Source organism: Buceros rhinoceros, unplaced genomic scaffold (assembly GCF_000710305.1).
Source record: "Buceros rhinoceros silvestris isolate BGI_N320 unplaced genomic scaffold, ASM71030v1 scaffold3254, whole genome shotgun sequence".
NCBI lineage: Eukaryota > Metazoa > Chordata > Aves > Bucerotiformes > Bucerotidae > Buceros > Buceros rhinoceros.
This window is the reverse complement of record NW_010409872.1, coordinates 23,690-36,864: the sequence shown is the minus strand read 5'-3', so window position 1 is coordinate 36,864 and position 13,175 is coordinate 23,690. Positions and strand designations below refer to the sequence as shown.

Here is a 13,175-nt window from a genome sequence, read left to right as displayed (position 1 = left end):
AGGAGCAATTAGAGTGCAAATAAAAGCATTAATGTGTTTTGCCTTTTTTTTTTCTTACTCACTTTCTTAATAAAATCAGGTATCTCCTTTTTGTCTGAAAGTTGATTTAAAGAGGCGCAGCTCTCTACCTCCAAGACATATCCTTCACTGTAGACATCACCTTTTGGAGACCTGAAGAGACAGATGGGGAAAAAAAAAAATCAGTTTTTGTTCTTAAACACTGGATACCCAGACATCTTCTTTACAAATATTTCACATGGAGAGCTAAGCTTTAGACAAATTCTTGGTTCCAGCACATACACTCCATTGAGCTCCACACAGTTCTGACAAGCAGCAGCTACACCTGCTTGCTATGGAAGCAAATTGCATCAATGACTGCGGGTGGTGGAATGCCTCAGGGACTTCCAAATTTATTTATTTGTCCAAGAAACACGTTGTCAGCCTGGCATCCATGGCCAACACCAAAGAGATACATAGGGGATGTAACTCGGAATATGCAGAAAGCAGATTCCAATGCAGTGGGCTCTGGGCCTCACAGGGCAGCCTGATGTAGGGTGTGTTTCACAGACAGTGATTAAAGGCATCTCTTCTCTTATCTACCACCATTCTAAGTACAAATTTAAAAACCAAGGGCTAATCAAAGGAGTCTATCCTTCAGTCTTAACCTATGCTTTGTTGTTAGGAAATGTAAAGCTATGTGTGAAATTTCTTCTGTTTCAGAAGACACCAGCTCCTAAAATAATTCGAAGTGTATGGCATCTGTCATGTACACTGCTGAACAAATCAGTGCTGTGGAAACGTGATACCAGTCAAAACATACCAAGGGAAAGTTTGGAAGTTATCCTGAATGATCTTGAGAAACAGTCCCTAGGCATGCATTTCAGTTCTACTGAAGGTAGTTTTCATCTCCTCCAGACTCCCATGAAAGGAAATTGATATGCCCAATCCACAGAGGTCCAGAAAATAATTTACCAGTACTTTAGGAGAACACATGGAGGAACATAAAAAAATAAAAGCTAGCCTATAGTTCTTGGGATTAGTAACAAAGTAGTCATCTTAATATCCCATACAGAGAATTTAAAATTCGTTGTTGAAGTGAAGAACTAACCTTGTCCAGCAGACACTTGATGCACCGGATGCCTACAGGACAGGAAGAAAGGCTGCAGAAGTTTGATAGAAGAATGCTGACAAGCAGCAAAACAGCAGAACAAGGGCTTTGCAGGCTTGCCATGCTTTCCAAAGCAAGCCTGTGTAAAAGCTCTGTCCTGGGGACTGACACTGTGTGACACGTAAAACACGCTTCAGCTACAAATGGTCCCCAGGGGCCTTCCCGAGATGCTAACAGTTACTTGGAGCCATGAGATGCGTCAGCTGCTGACTGCAAACTGGCACTGTGTTTCCTAGGCAATACTGCAGAAATCTTCTGAAGTATCACGTTACATTTTGTACTCAATCCTCACACTTTCATACAGGCTATACTCTTACTTCATTCCTCTTCTCTCACTTGTACATCAGACTGAATTGTCTGGTAACACTGAAGTCCTTTCCCTGTTATTTCTCCCCTCCTTTCTAGGTTCTTCTCATAACTTGTGGTCCCATCCTGTTCTTGATTCTGGACCAAAATATTAACAAAACAGTAGTGTCCATGGAAACTCTCCAAACATCTTTATAGGATTTACAGAAATCATTACGGGGGGACTAGAAGTGTTCTGCCACTACTCCTCTGTAAGAGGTGTGCAGAAATTCATTTAAGCAGCAAAGAACAACTTTGCCAAGAAAAAAAAAAGAAATCATTCTGCAAGGGAACACATGAACTGCAGGCAACCATTTCGCTGTTCTAGATCAAGTCCTAGATAAAATAATCTATTTCGTGTAGATTTTCTACCACAGATGAACTCAACAAATTCAAGAACATAAAATAAACTTAAGAAAGTCTTCCTGCTACAGTACTTACTACTATACCTACATTTTTTTCTAAAATCTGAATATGATTAACTGGAAATGTAGCCCTCAGGTTATTTAGCCGTGTTCCAGAAAAAAATAAGAATGAGCTAGGGCTCTCCAATGCTCTACCAATCAATAAACCATCAAAACTATCACTTAGTATTGCAATGCAAAGTCCATACAACATGAAAGGGAGCAAACAGTTCTCCAGTGTATTGGTTGTTGTTTAGTTACAAAACAGAAGCGGGTAACCAGGAACAAGCAGCATGGAACCAAGCCTTTTTTAGACAACCAATCCTATTTTGGGGGGACAACACTAAGCCTTTACAAACGTGCCTCCATCAGTTCCCTTGCCAGGTTAACCCACCACGCTCATCACAGCTCCCTTCCAGTCCAGCTGAGAAGCCACAGTCCCAGCCCCGAGGCTTTGAAATAATACAGCTCAAATTCAAAGTTAAGATATCAAGTCCCAGAAATGAAATATATGCCATGGTATTTCTGTGCCGACTCTTTCGCCAAAGCCTGCTCCTTACATAGTGATCATGTCTCATCGCAGTCTGGCGCTGCATTAAATACTTGCTGTGACAAACAAAAGCTTACTATTCTAACTGCTTCAAAAGAACGAGAAAAGACTGTATTTTCATGTTTAAACCCACCGGCTAGCTGTAAAAACAAATTCTTTTCAACACATATTGGTGAGGTTTAAACGCAGGTAGAAGGAAGAGGGAAGTTTGCCCTTGAACCACTCTCTCCTAATTCCTCTCCTACCCCTCAACAGCTCCCTGAATTCTGATTTTGTGCAGTTTTTGGAGGGCCTACCTCCAACTTCTTTGAAAGGAGTACAGATTATCTAGGATACAGATTATATCCATAAAAATGTAGTGATTCTCACTGCATCTGCTTAAAATGACCTGTTTATTTCCTCTCCTTTAACAAGCACTTTGAAATACACTTGCTGCTTGTAAATATTTAAGCAAACAGGAGACACTGAATTCTTCCTCTAAGCATCTCAGAGCTACCTCTGCGCTAGGACTCATGAAAGAAACTGCATCAAATAACACTGAGCTCTGTTAAGAACGTCATTTTACAGAGCACATGTAACAATCTGGCTTAAGGCCATAAAACCTTTAGTTAAAATCTTCCTACAGAGGTACATTACATTACCAAAAAGTATCTTCCCATGCCTTCAAGTAAAATATGTCCATAGATGTTGAAGGCAAGTCTTTACTGGCAAGTCTATACTGGCAGTTTTCACCTTCTTAGGAAGTACTTAAGAGTCTATTACTCTGTCTAAAACAAACAAGCAAAACAAAAGCCATAGCTTTTCACATAACAATAATGAATAGCTGTGGATTTCACACACCACAAAAAAAATTTTCTGAGCAAATCCAGGTGGGTAAGAAATTATTTCCAGCCTCTATACAATAAATAATGCATTTCATAAATGAATCGCAAAGTATTTCATAAACATCATTAAAGTTTCTCATTAACTCTTTGAATATTTTAAGTATAGCCATAGAGAAGTAGCTAAATATAGGTACAGGTAAATTCTATACTGAACAAAAATTATTGTATTTTTGGGTTTATTCATTTAATGGTACTACTTTTAGGACCACTTTCATTAGAGACTACGAATTAGGACACACACGCCCCTGCCCCAAAACGCTTATCTATCAAGATCACAGAATTTAAGTCAAAAGCAGAGCTCAGACTGCTTTGACTGAAGCAAAGACTCCCGACTTCAGTCTTGTCCCTGCACTTGCAACCCCCTGTTCCCTTCTTAGAAGGACTGATGTCCATCATTTGAGAAATAATCAAATAACCCATACCCTGAAGTCTCTTATCAGTTTTATAGCAAAGGAAGTTACAAGGAGTCCAATGCATAAAATACTTTAAAGTTAAAGCAATTTTCAAGTTAAATCCACTTTCCCATCATAAAACATTTCTCAACAGAAAGAGAACGAAAAACGCTGAGATCAGTTCAGTCAAAAAAATGTGTACGCTTCAACACTTTGAAAGATATTCCTTCTCTTCCGGATGTACAGTCAGAAATTTTTCCCTCTTCCTCCTCCTAGCGTGAAAAACTGAATCTTCCTCCCTTCACTGTCTTCAAATATTCGAGGGGTTTTTATCACCTTAATAAAAAATCCCTTTGTTAATTAAAAATGGCCCAGCCCTGAACAAAGCAGCACACATGGATATAGTAATGCCGCACCCTTCTTCGAAGCTAAGGGTACATCCAGACTCACCACAACACCCTGTACTCATTCTGTGATACCTGAGAGTGAACAGACGGGACAGTGCAAAACAACGCCAGCGCTTCACCTGCAGTGGGGAAGGACAGCCTCCTGCCCACCGTCCCAGGAGAAGATAACCACCGGTTAGTTGTGGAGACTGATGGAAAATGTCACTGATCTTATACACCCTGGGCTTTCATTTGTTGTTCTTCCTTTGTTATATATCTCATTGTTCGTTTATCGATTTTTCTGGAGAAGGTTTTTTCTGTCACTGTAGGCACCCTCAATGATCACCACAGACAATCTTAATGAGGGGTTGGCAAAGAGGTGAGAGGGAGTTTCAGTCTACCTGTCGCCGTACAGAGGGATGGCATTTGCAGGCATGTCAGGGCCAGGGATAGAGGGTACCCTCAAGTGTTACTGATACGGAAAAGGCTGAGGACCAGTCTTAAAAAAAGGTGAGTCTTGAATCCTAAACAAGACCTCTAGTGACACTAAAGAAGAAAATAGATCAAATAAATAAGATTTTCCACTTATAATTAGAAGTTCACTGGCCAAAAATATTTTACGATGGTTGTTTCAGTAGGCTGTCATTTCCTGTACAGCTGTTTGCAGTTAAGCGCCATTTCATGGTAGATAAACCATTACCAGCTGTAGACTACCAGCAACTTGCACAGTAACTATTAAAGCTGACAACTCTGTGTCTGTTACAAACTGGATTTCCAATCCTTTTCAGATACAAGGAGGAAATAAGGGATCCTACATTTGGTCCTAATCTTCCTGGAGTTCTCCGTGCCCATGAACTCAGAAGCCGAAAGCACACTTGTAAGCTGCACGGACACTTCAAAAACGACTGTTTGACTACGATGATGCTGGGACTATAGGTGCTGTTTTGAGATTTTTCCACTACATAAGAATAGCTCTACAGTTCAACATATAACTGTACACTTATAACAAACTGATCTACATAACAAAACAATAAAACACATCAAGGTGATTAGCATGAGCAGTCGCTATCTGTGTAATTCCAGGTTAAAATCTAGCAGAGTACCTGAAAACTAAGAAGCCAGTAATTAAAACTCCATACTTTTTATAATGGCTGCCCAACAAACACTCCATTTTTCATAAAAATAAAAGCAGGTATATTGTATCGTAACAACCTCAACTCTAACCCACGCTGACTTTAACTTTATTACCTAAGCATATTCCGTACTAGGAATTTTCTTATCTAGGAAATTTTGTTTTTATCAAATATGTATTATTTGTTGGTAAACTTTATAATTTTTTTAAATGATAAATATACAGTTTCTTGAGTTCAGGCATGTATGGATACACAGGCATATTTAATGTGCAGTGTAATTTTGAGAACACAGATGAAAGAATATTTATTTTGGGTCAATGTTAAAAGTAGTTGCAAGGAAATAGGTATTTCTTTGAACTTGAAACGAATAACAAGCTTTAAAAACTCAAACCATTGTCCCTTGAGCTAAAGGAAGATAGGTATGGAATAAATATTATTTTTTCAGCAAGCTGAAATCAGCCTGCTGAGAGCAACAACACACACAGCTTTTGCACACAAAATGTGTTTGATCCCAACGCTCATGAAGGCAAGGTCAGACATTAGCCCTCTTCAAGCCTAAAACATACATGAAACCAATTAGATACACATATATCTATACACGAACACACACACATTTACATTTAAATTAAAAATATATTATACCAGTGCAAAGTATCCACTTTCACCAACGCAAGCAAGCACTGGAGCACTGGAGGAGATCACTGGCATTTTTTGTCAGACTGAGATTTTTCAAAATGGCTTCAACTAGAATTCCCATATTTCTGCAGAGATTGTTTGCAGCACTCTTCAGAGCTCACGAATGAGAAGAGGGTTAGGAGTAGTCAGCCTGGATGTAGCAACCGTAAAATCATTGCTTTCGATGTTAAAATCCAAGGATTTGTGGACAAGTCGAGGGAGGGCAGTGGCCTGTCACTGATGCAGTTTTAGCAAGAGGTTTGGCACTGGCTCCCATACAATTCTTGTATGCAAGTTAGGGTACTACAGTCTAGAAAATCAGAGGAGTAAAAACCAGTTCCATTGTTAACAGTGACGCCCTGCCTGGAGGCAAATGGTAAGTTGATTCCCCATCCAGGGGTCTGCAGCCTGGGACCTATCATGTTTAACATCTTAATTGATGATGCAGAAGAGGGGACTGGTTCCCCCAAGGTGTGCTCTGGTCAAGCTTGCAAATGACATTAGAGTGGGGAATGCAACCGATACGGCAGAGTACATGCTCCAAGAAAGCTCAAGACCACTGTGCATGTTTTATACACAGATGTGCCACCAACAGGCAAATGGGGTGTGAAAAATTTTCACATGGAAAATTAAGAAACATCCACATAAAGTCAAACACAGGCTTGCCAGATGGAGGCACTAGCCATGGTCCAAGTATCCACTGAATTCTACACAAAGTCATAGCAAGAACTCTCTGTTTCAAGTGCCTATCAAAAAAGCCTGAAGAGAAAAAACCTTTTGGAGGCTAGAAGCTGTGTCAAACAGCTAAGAATCAGAAATTTGGTAATTGTCTGGATGCTTTTAAAAATATCTTCCTTTGCCTTCGGAAGGCGAACATGCAAATCCAAATGCCAGAGGACCAAACCAAGACTTCGCAAAACACAATGCTTCCAGGGGCTGCTGCTTATTCCCAACACAACGACGTCTCTTCATAGGTTTCTTGCTCTGTGTCAAGTTTCTTTGGCTGGGCTTTGGTAGTGGGGGAAGGAGGCTGCTGGCTTGTGTTTGGCATGGTTTTGGCAGGAGGGGATAAAGCTTCTGGTGGGGCCTCTGTAAGAAGCTTCCCAGAACAACCTCCCCTGCTCAATTCAGACCTGCCTCTGGCCAAGCCTGAGCCAATCAGTGCCCTTGCGCTAAATGTACTTAAGAGGAGAAACTGGTTTGGCAAGAGGGTTTGTTTTGGGAGCTCTCTTTTGTTTTAGACAGATGTACAACGGGGGAGTAGAGAGAGACAACCATGTCGTCACCCAGGTTAGTGAGGAAGGGATCAGAGGGGCGCTCTGTGGAAGCCATTTTCCTGTGGCTGGTGGCAAGAGGGTAGGCTGAGCCCTTGCAGTCCTCAGACCACGAGCAGAGAGAAGGTGTGTTTGCAGCCTGTGGAAAGACCCACACTGGAGCAGGGGATGGATCCTGAAATAGGATGTGACTCTGAGGGTGATCTGCACTGAGGCAGTTCACAGCTGGGAGAACTGCTGCTGGCAAAAGACCTCCACGCTGGCTTGAGGAGTTCATGGAGGACTATTCCCCATGGGAGGGATGCCATGTTGCCACAGGGGAGGACTGAGGAGTTTCCCTTGAAGCAGAAAGAGCAGCAGAGGCAACATGGACGAAACTGGGACTAACCGCGATTCGCACTCCCTGTCTCCCCCTGCACTGCACTGCAGGGAGGAGGCAGCAAAGCTGGTCCTGGGAAGAAGGAAGGCGGGTGGGAGGGGAAGATGTACATAAAACCCTGTTGTTTTTCTCTCTCCTTTCAGAGCGATAGAGCAACTGTGTGGTGCTTAGTTGCCAGGTTTAAACCACGACACCGTAATACAGTTTTCCTTTCTTTAATAGGAAGGGGTGTTCGCTACTATTAAAAGAGTAGCTTGGCATGACTGGGAAAAGAGAGTGAAAGAGTTGGTCTTTCAGATGTGAAAAATCAGGATTCCCCCTGACTTAGCTAACCGAAACATTCAGTCAACATAATTAAGCAAATACCAAGTGGACACTGACAACTGAAAATGAAAACATACCACCAAAGAAACAACACAACCACTATTGCCTTCTTTAAGCTATTTCAGGTTGCATGTTTAAGCCATTTTAGTCTTTTTACGTCATGATTCTTTACCTTTTCTATAAATCCAGACTTCCTATAAATACATTTCTACATTTTCTGTAAATCCAGACTTCAAATGACATAGAGGACACAAAAACTCAGCTGTATCTCAGAAGATGCCATTAACTCAAATCACTTGGAATTAACATCGCATACCAGCAAAAAACAAAACAAAACAACCAAACTGTAAAAAATCCATCTTACTATTAAACTTTTGAACTCAATCTGTCAAATTCCTTTGCAGATAAATAGAATTATTTTTGGCCAAGTGAAAGTTTTCATTTCATCAGAATTAATGGATATAAGGAAATTACAGAAACAGAATCAGAATCATCTCATCAAGCATGTCAATGGAACACCTGACACCTCATTATTTTTCAGAAAGGGAAAAACAGCTGCAGAGTTCTTTGAGGTAAACATAGAAGCCTACTCTAAAAAAGTATTCTTAAATTATACTACTTAGTCTACTTCTGCATGGCAATCTGTTCCCTGCTGATTGCTTATTGATTAGAGGCAAAACCTGTAGGAGGCAAAACCTGTATGTCCTAAGACATAGATGGAACAGTGGAGAGAAAGACTTCCCTGGAACTCAATTTATATCCCCTACCTTGCTCTACTGTGGTGAAGTGGAGCATCTGCAAACACATAAAAACTACTGTAGGGAGCTAGTTTATGAGCCTGGGCCACGTATCTTTCCCAGCGGAAGAGAATGGAGCTTGCTTTCTGGCACACAGCATTTAGAAAGGGAACCTAAAACATTCTCATTGACACTGAATTTTGGAACCTTAAGATACCAGACGGGGTGTCACTCTAGAGGGAGCTGGGAATAAATTAAAGCAGTTTTGTGCTATGGTTTTGCTACAATTTTGTTCAGGTGCTGACTTTGTCATTTCTTTGCAGGGAATAGGTTATCTGCAATAGCCACAAGCTGTCCGAAATAGTAACGTGCACAAGACACCTAAACAGAGGTTGTTATATTAAAAACTAGTGAGCATGGAAATAAAAGGGGAAAGAAAGAAAGAAAAAAGATTATTACACATAAGAAGAACTAATGATCTCTGTTCCTCTGGGGAATGTAAGTGACATAGGTGCTACTCTCCTCATCTTCTTTCGCCGGAACCTCCCCAATGCAGGGACCTTCCCCTGTCCCTTTGACCAGGAGTGATACGCTGTCACGTGTTCGCACCTTCCAGGGTACCACCTTATATCCCTTTCCCTGAGAATCCTGTCTTCAAGTGTAAATCACTGTGAACCAACTTTTCTCAAGCGTGAATCAACGTGAACCAGCAGGCAGGGGCTGTACTTTGTACCTGGAGCCCTCCCTACTTTCAGCAGAAAAACCCTGTAAAAACCTGAGCTTGAAGATCTTTCTTTGCATATTTTTTTAGGAGAAGCCTTCTCTGAGAAACCCAAGTGTCTCAGAATTCAGCACAGACAGCGAAACAGTCAAGCTTTTTAATTAAGAAGTCCACCAAAATTTAGAGAGAAAGTATTCACAGGAGCATTGAAATTATTATTCCTTTATCCAACTCTATTCTATTTGACTTGCAAACCTCTCCCAATCAACCGTTTAGTGTGCACAATGCAATTATGTGTTACAGAAATACATATTTATTATATTGAATTTAATGAGAGCAATGGCAGAGTCCTTCAGCTACTTGAGAGATTACCTTCATGCCCAGTGTCTCTATAGAATTAAACACTCCTAATTTACTTCATTTACTTTAATTGAACATAACCCTTTTTGGAGTGCAAACAATTGTACTGTTGATGTTTAAAAAAAAAAAAAAAAAAATCTATCTGTCCTGTACTTTCACATTCTCCCTAATATTTCCAAGGCATAAACCTTGCTTTTCAACATTTACAGCTTCCATGTATGTTAGGAAAGTGTTTCCTCAAGTGTCCTAGAGCAGGAACATCTCCTACTTACCTATCAAATAGTTTCTGGTAAGTAGGGAAGATAATGAAGCCACAGAGATACCAGAACAGATTAAACACAAAACTATCACAGTGACTTTAAAAGTCACTTTAAATGTACAGTGACGCACTGAGTGTTTTAAAACTCCAGGACAATGGCAAAATAGGAGGAATAACACTAATAGGTTCTTTTTACATGAGTTTTAATGTCTAACATGTCTAAGCACTACCTCTCCCATTTTACTCTTCAACACTGCACTTTTCTTTGAGTTTTGCCCGTTGCGAAGTCAGGCAGTGCTCCAGCAGGCAGCACTTGATTCTCTTATTCTGGGATTAATTTTTAACAGAAGCACTATGAGCTCAATTTGAGCAGCATTTCAGTCAATAATTAATAATTCAATGGTTTTGAGAAGTTTGAATGTTCATGTTTAACGGTTGGACTCGGTGATCTCAAAGGTCTTTTCCAACCTAAACAATTCTACAATTCTAAGTCAAGGCACTGCAAATCTCAGCGATAGCAGTAGCATGTAGTTCCTAACACACACCATCTGTTGCAGCTATCATAGCCTCCTTCTACCTTTGCAGAGGCAGTGCTATAAAACTAAGCCCTCAAAATGTGAGTCAACAGTATTCACTTTAAAATATAAAAAATATAAAGGTGCAATACCAATTAAACACTAACTCAAGTGTTCAGTTCTGTCTCTCTGTACACAGAATTGGCATTAATGTACCAAAAAGGCACCAATACAACTCAATTTCTGTTCCAGCCAGGGAACAAAAACAGCAAGGTGAAAATCTGCCACACAACTGAGATATGAAATGTACAGCGTTAGAGCCATCTGTGGTGAAACATCTACAGTAAGAAAGGAGCTACAGCCTCAGGTGTTTCACAGAAAGTGCCCAGGAAGCCCAGGGGCGGGTCCCACACCAAGGTACAGGGATTTTATGACTCTTGGCTCCCCAGGAACACCTGGCACCACCGTTACGAGAAAACAGCATGGGACCACTTTCTACTTCAGAGCATAAATGATGCTACTAGTGATTCTATAACTGCAGCTGAACTACTTATACTCCTAAAATTTTACAACAGAGATAAATGCTCATCTGAGGAACAAATATCCTAAGCAGACCTTAATTTTGACCCAAGAATTCAACTGTTTCATAGAGACAGACCACCCATGCCAGAGACCTGACTGTCCTCAGTGAAAAAAGTATCATTTATTCTTTATCAGCAGCTTAATGAGAAAGGTTAATTTAATAAATTAACAGTATGTCTTTTTTTCACATATTTTTTCTCCTTAGCTGTTAGTGAAATGGGATAAACCCACGGTCCAAATACAGCTGGTCTCTGTGCAGGCCATAGTCAGCTGAAATCTGTGCAACACCCATCTCTCTGCATTGTGCTTGGCAGTGCAAACATTCGTTGCATTCACCCTCTATCGAAGCAGCTTCTCCCAAACTCTCAGCCAAACTTGGGCACATTTAAACTACATGAAATATCAAACTGATGTTATTTCCCTTTCTGGTACTTGTCTGGTTTTTCCCACAGCACCAAGTCTCTTCCACTTCCCTAGGCAGTCAGAAATGACAGATAAGGGAATGCAAAGAAATGGAGTGTGAATGTAAAAGGAAATATAATTGGTTCAAGACTCTTTACTGTCTTCAATTTTGTACAGTCAAATTCGTACTGTCTTCAATTTTTTACAGCTGTCTAAAGTGCGTGAAACACTGGCACCCAAGTGAGTGAGCAAGCAATTAAGATTTTGTACTCTTTCACTATCATTCTGCACAGATGTGAACTACTGGATATGGTACAAGACAGCAGCGACACACTGAGCACTCTGGCTTGAAGACTGTATCGCTCTGCTGAGAAAGATGCTGCTTTTCCCTGATGTGACTTCACAGTTCAATCCTGGAAGATGCAGAACCCTTGGTCCCCCAATGCAGCAGAAGTGCTTCAGTGCTTACTTAACTTAGAAAATTCATGCATGTAAATATTTTCATTATTTGCAGCAGGGTATTTTTGTGGGCAGGGAAAGTAAGGTCCCAAAATCAGGCAAACTCAGCCCAATATTATCAAGAGCACACTATTCAGCCAAACATTTGGTGTTCGGGCCATAAAACTGGGAACCCTTTAAACAGTAATATCAGGAAAGCCAGCATGAAGTTCTGCATTAATAAAACTAAAAGCAAGTCAAGGTAAACTGAGAGTTATTTTAGAAGCTAAAATTGCCCGTGATACCTAACGCTCCCACATACTCGCTAGTGAAATGCCGAACTTTTTACTTAGGTCCCAGAGTGAAGCTTGACTCTGTCCATAATTGCTACCAATTGATTACCACGCTGTAGCAAACTGAATGGTGGTTTTAGTTTTTAAAGAGGTGTCTGCAACAGTTACATCCTTTTCTTCAAGCATCATCAGGAAGAGGGGACTGGGATTGGCCAGTGGGGGTTTAATTATCCCCCAGCTTTCAGCGTAAGTCACTGTAAGACTGGTGAATGCAACTAATACCAGGAAACCTACAGGATGGCTACAACAAAACAGGCAGCTGCAGAGTTGTGGGCAGCTGGATAATGTTAAATTATGTTTACAAACATTTTAATTTTCTTTGGGCTATTTAGCAGCAAATTCTGTTTTTTTTCATCAGATTAAAATATAAAAGAACAGCATTTATGTTTATTCACCTTTAAACTTTCATTATGTAAAATATTCTTAATAGGTTTTAAGACACTGAGCAAAGCAGGAGAGTCATCTTGTTATTTGAGAAGTCTGCACTGACTGAAATATTAAAAGACCTTGCATTGTTTAGAGGAAAAAAGGGCCTAAACTCTACACATAAATTTAAGAAGTATGCATTAGTATTGCAGTTCTCAAATGAAGTGCATTAACTGTAACTGTCTAAGATGCCTTTTGTAAGCAAATACTTCTGTCTTAATTTAATCTAATAAATTCTTACAGGGTACCAACGGGACCATCCTCACAAACTGTCAGGCATAGGGCTTGTTTGTTTGCCTCTCATGACAACACATCCCAAAATACAGCGCATATTTCAACTTGTTATTCTCCCAGTCGCCTGCCAAACTGCAGATGAATTGTAAACATGAAGAACATGTTAAGCCTACTCAAGCCCACAAAAAAAAACCCGAAAAAAAAATCAAGTCTTGCACAGTAAACTCTGCTTAT

At 40.3% G+C, this 13,175-nt stretch overlaps 1 protein-coding gene across 1 annotated transcript in view; it reads right to left on the bottom strand.

The window, feature by feature from the left end:
* RFTN1 (raftlin, lipid raft linker 1) overlaps positions 1-13,175 on the bottom strand; it is a gene marked incomplete at its 5' end in the record, with an annotated part of 57,283 nt that overhangs the window by 43,761 nt on the left and 347 nt on the right. Inside the window, one exon of the mRNA XM_010135367.1 lies at positions 63-171. Coding sequence (XP_010133669.1) covers positions 63-171 — 109 coding nt within the window. The remainder of the gene's footprint in view (positions 1-62; positions 172-13,175) is intronic.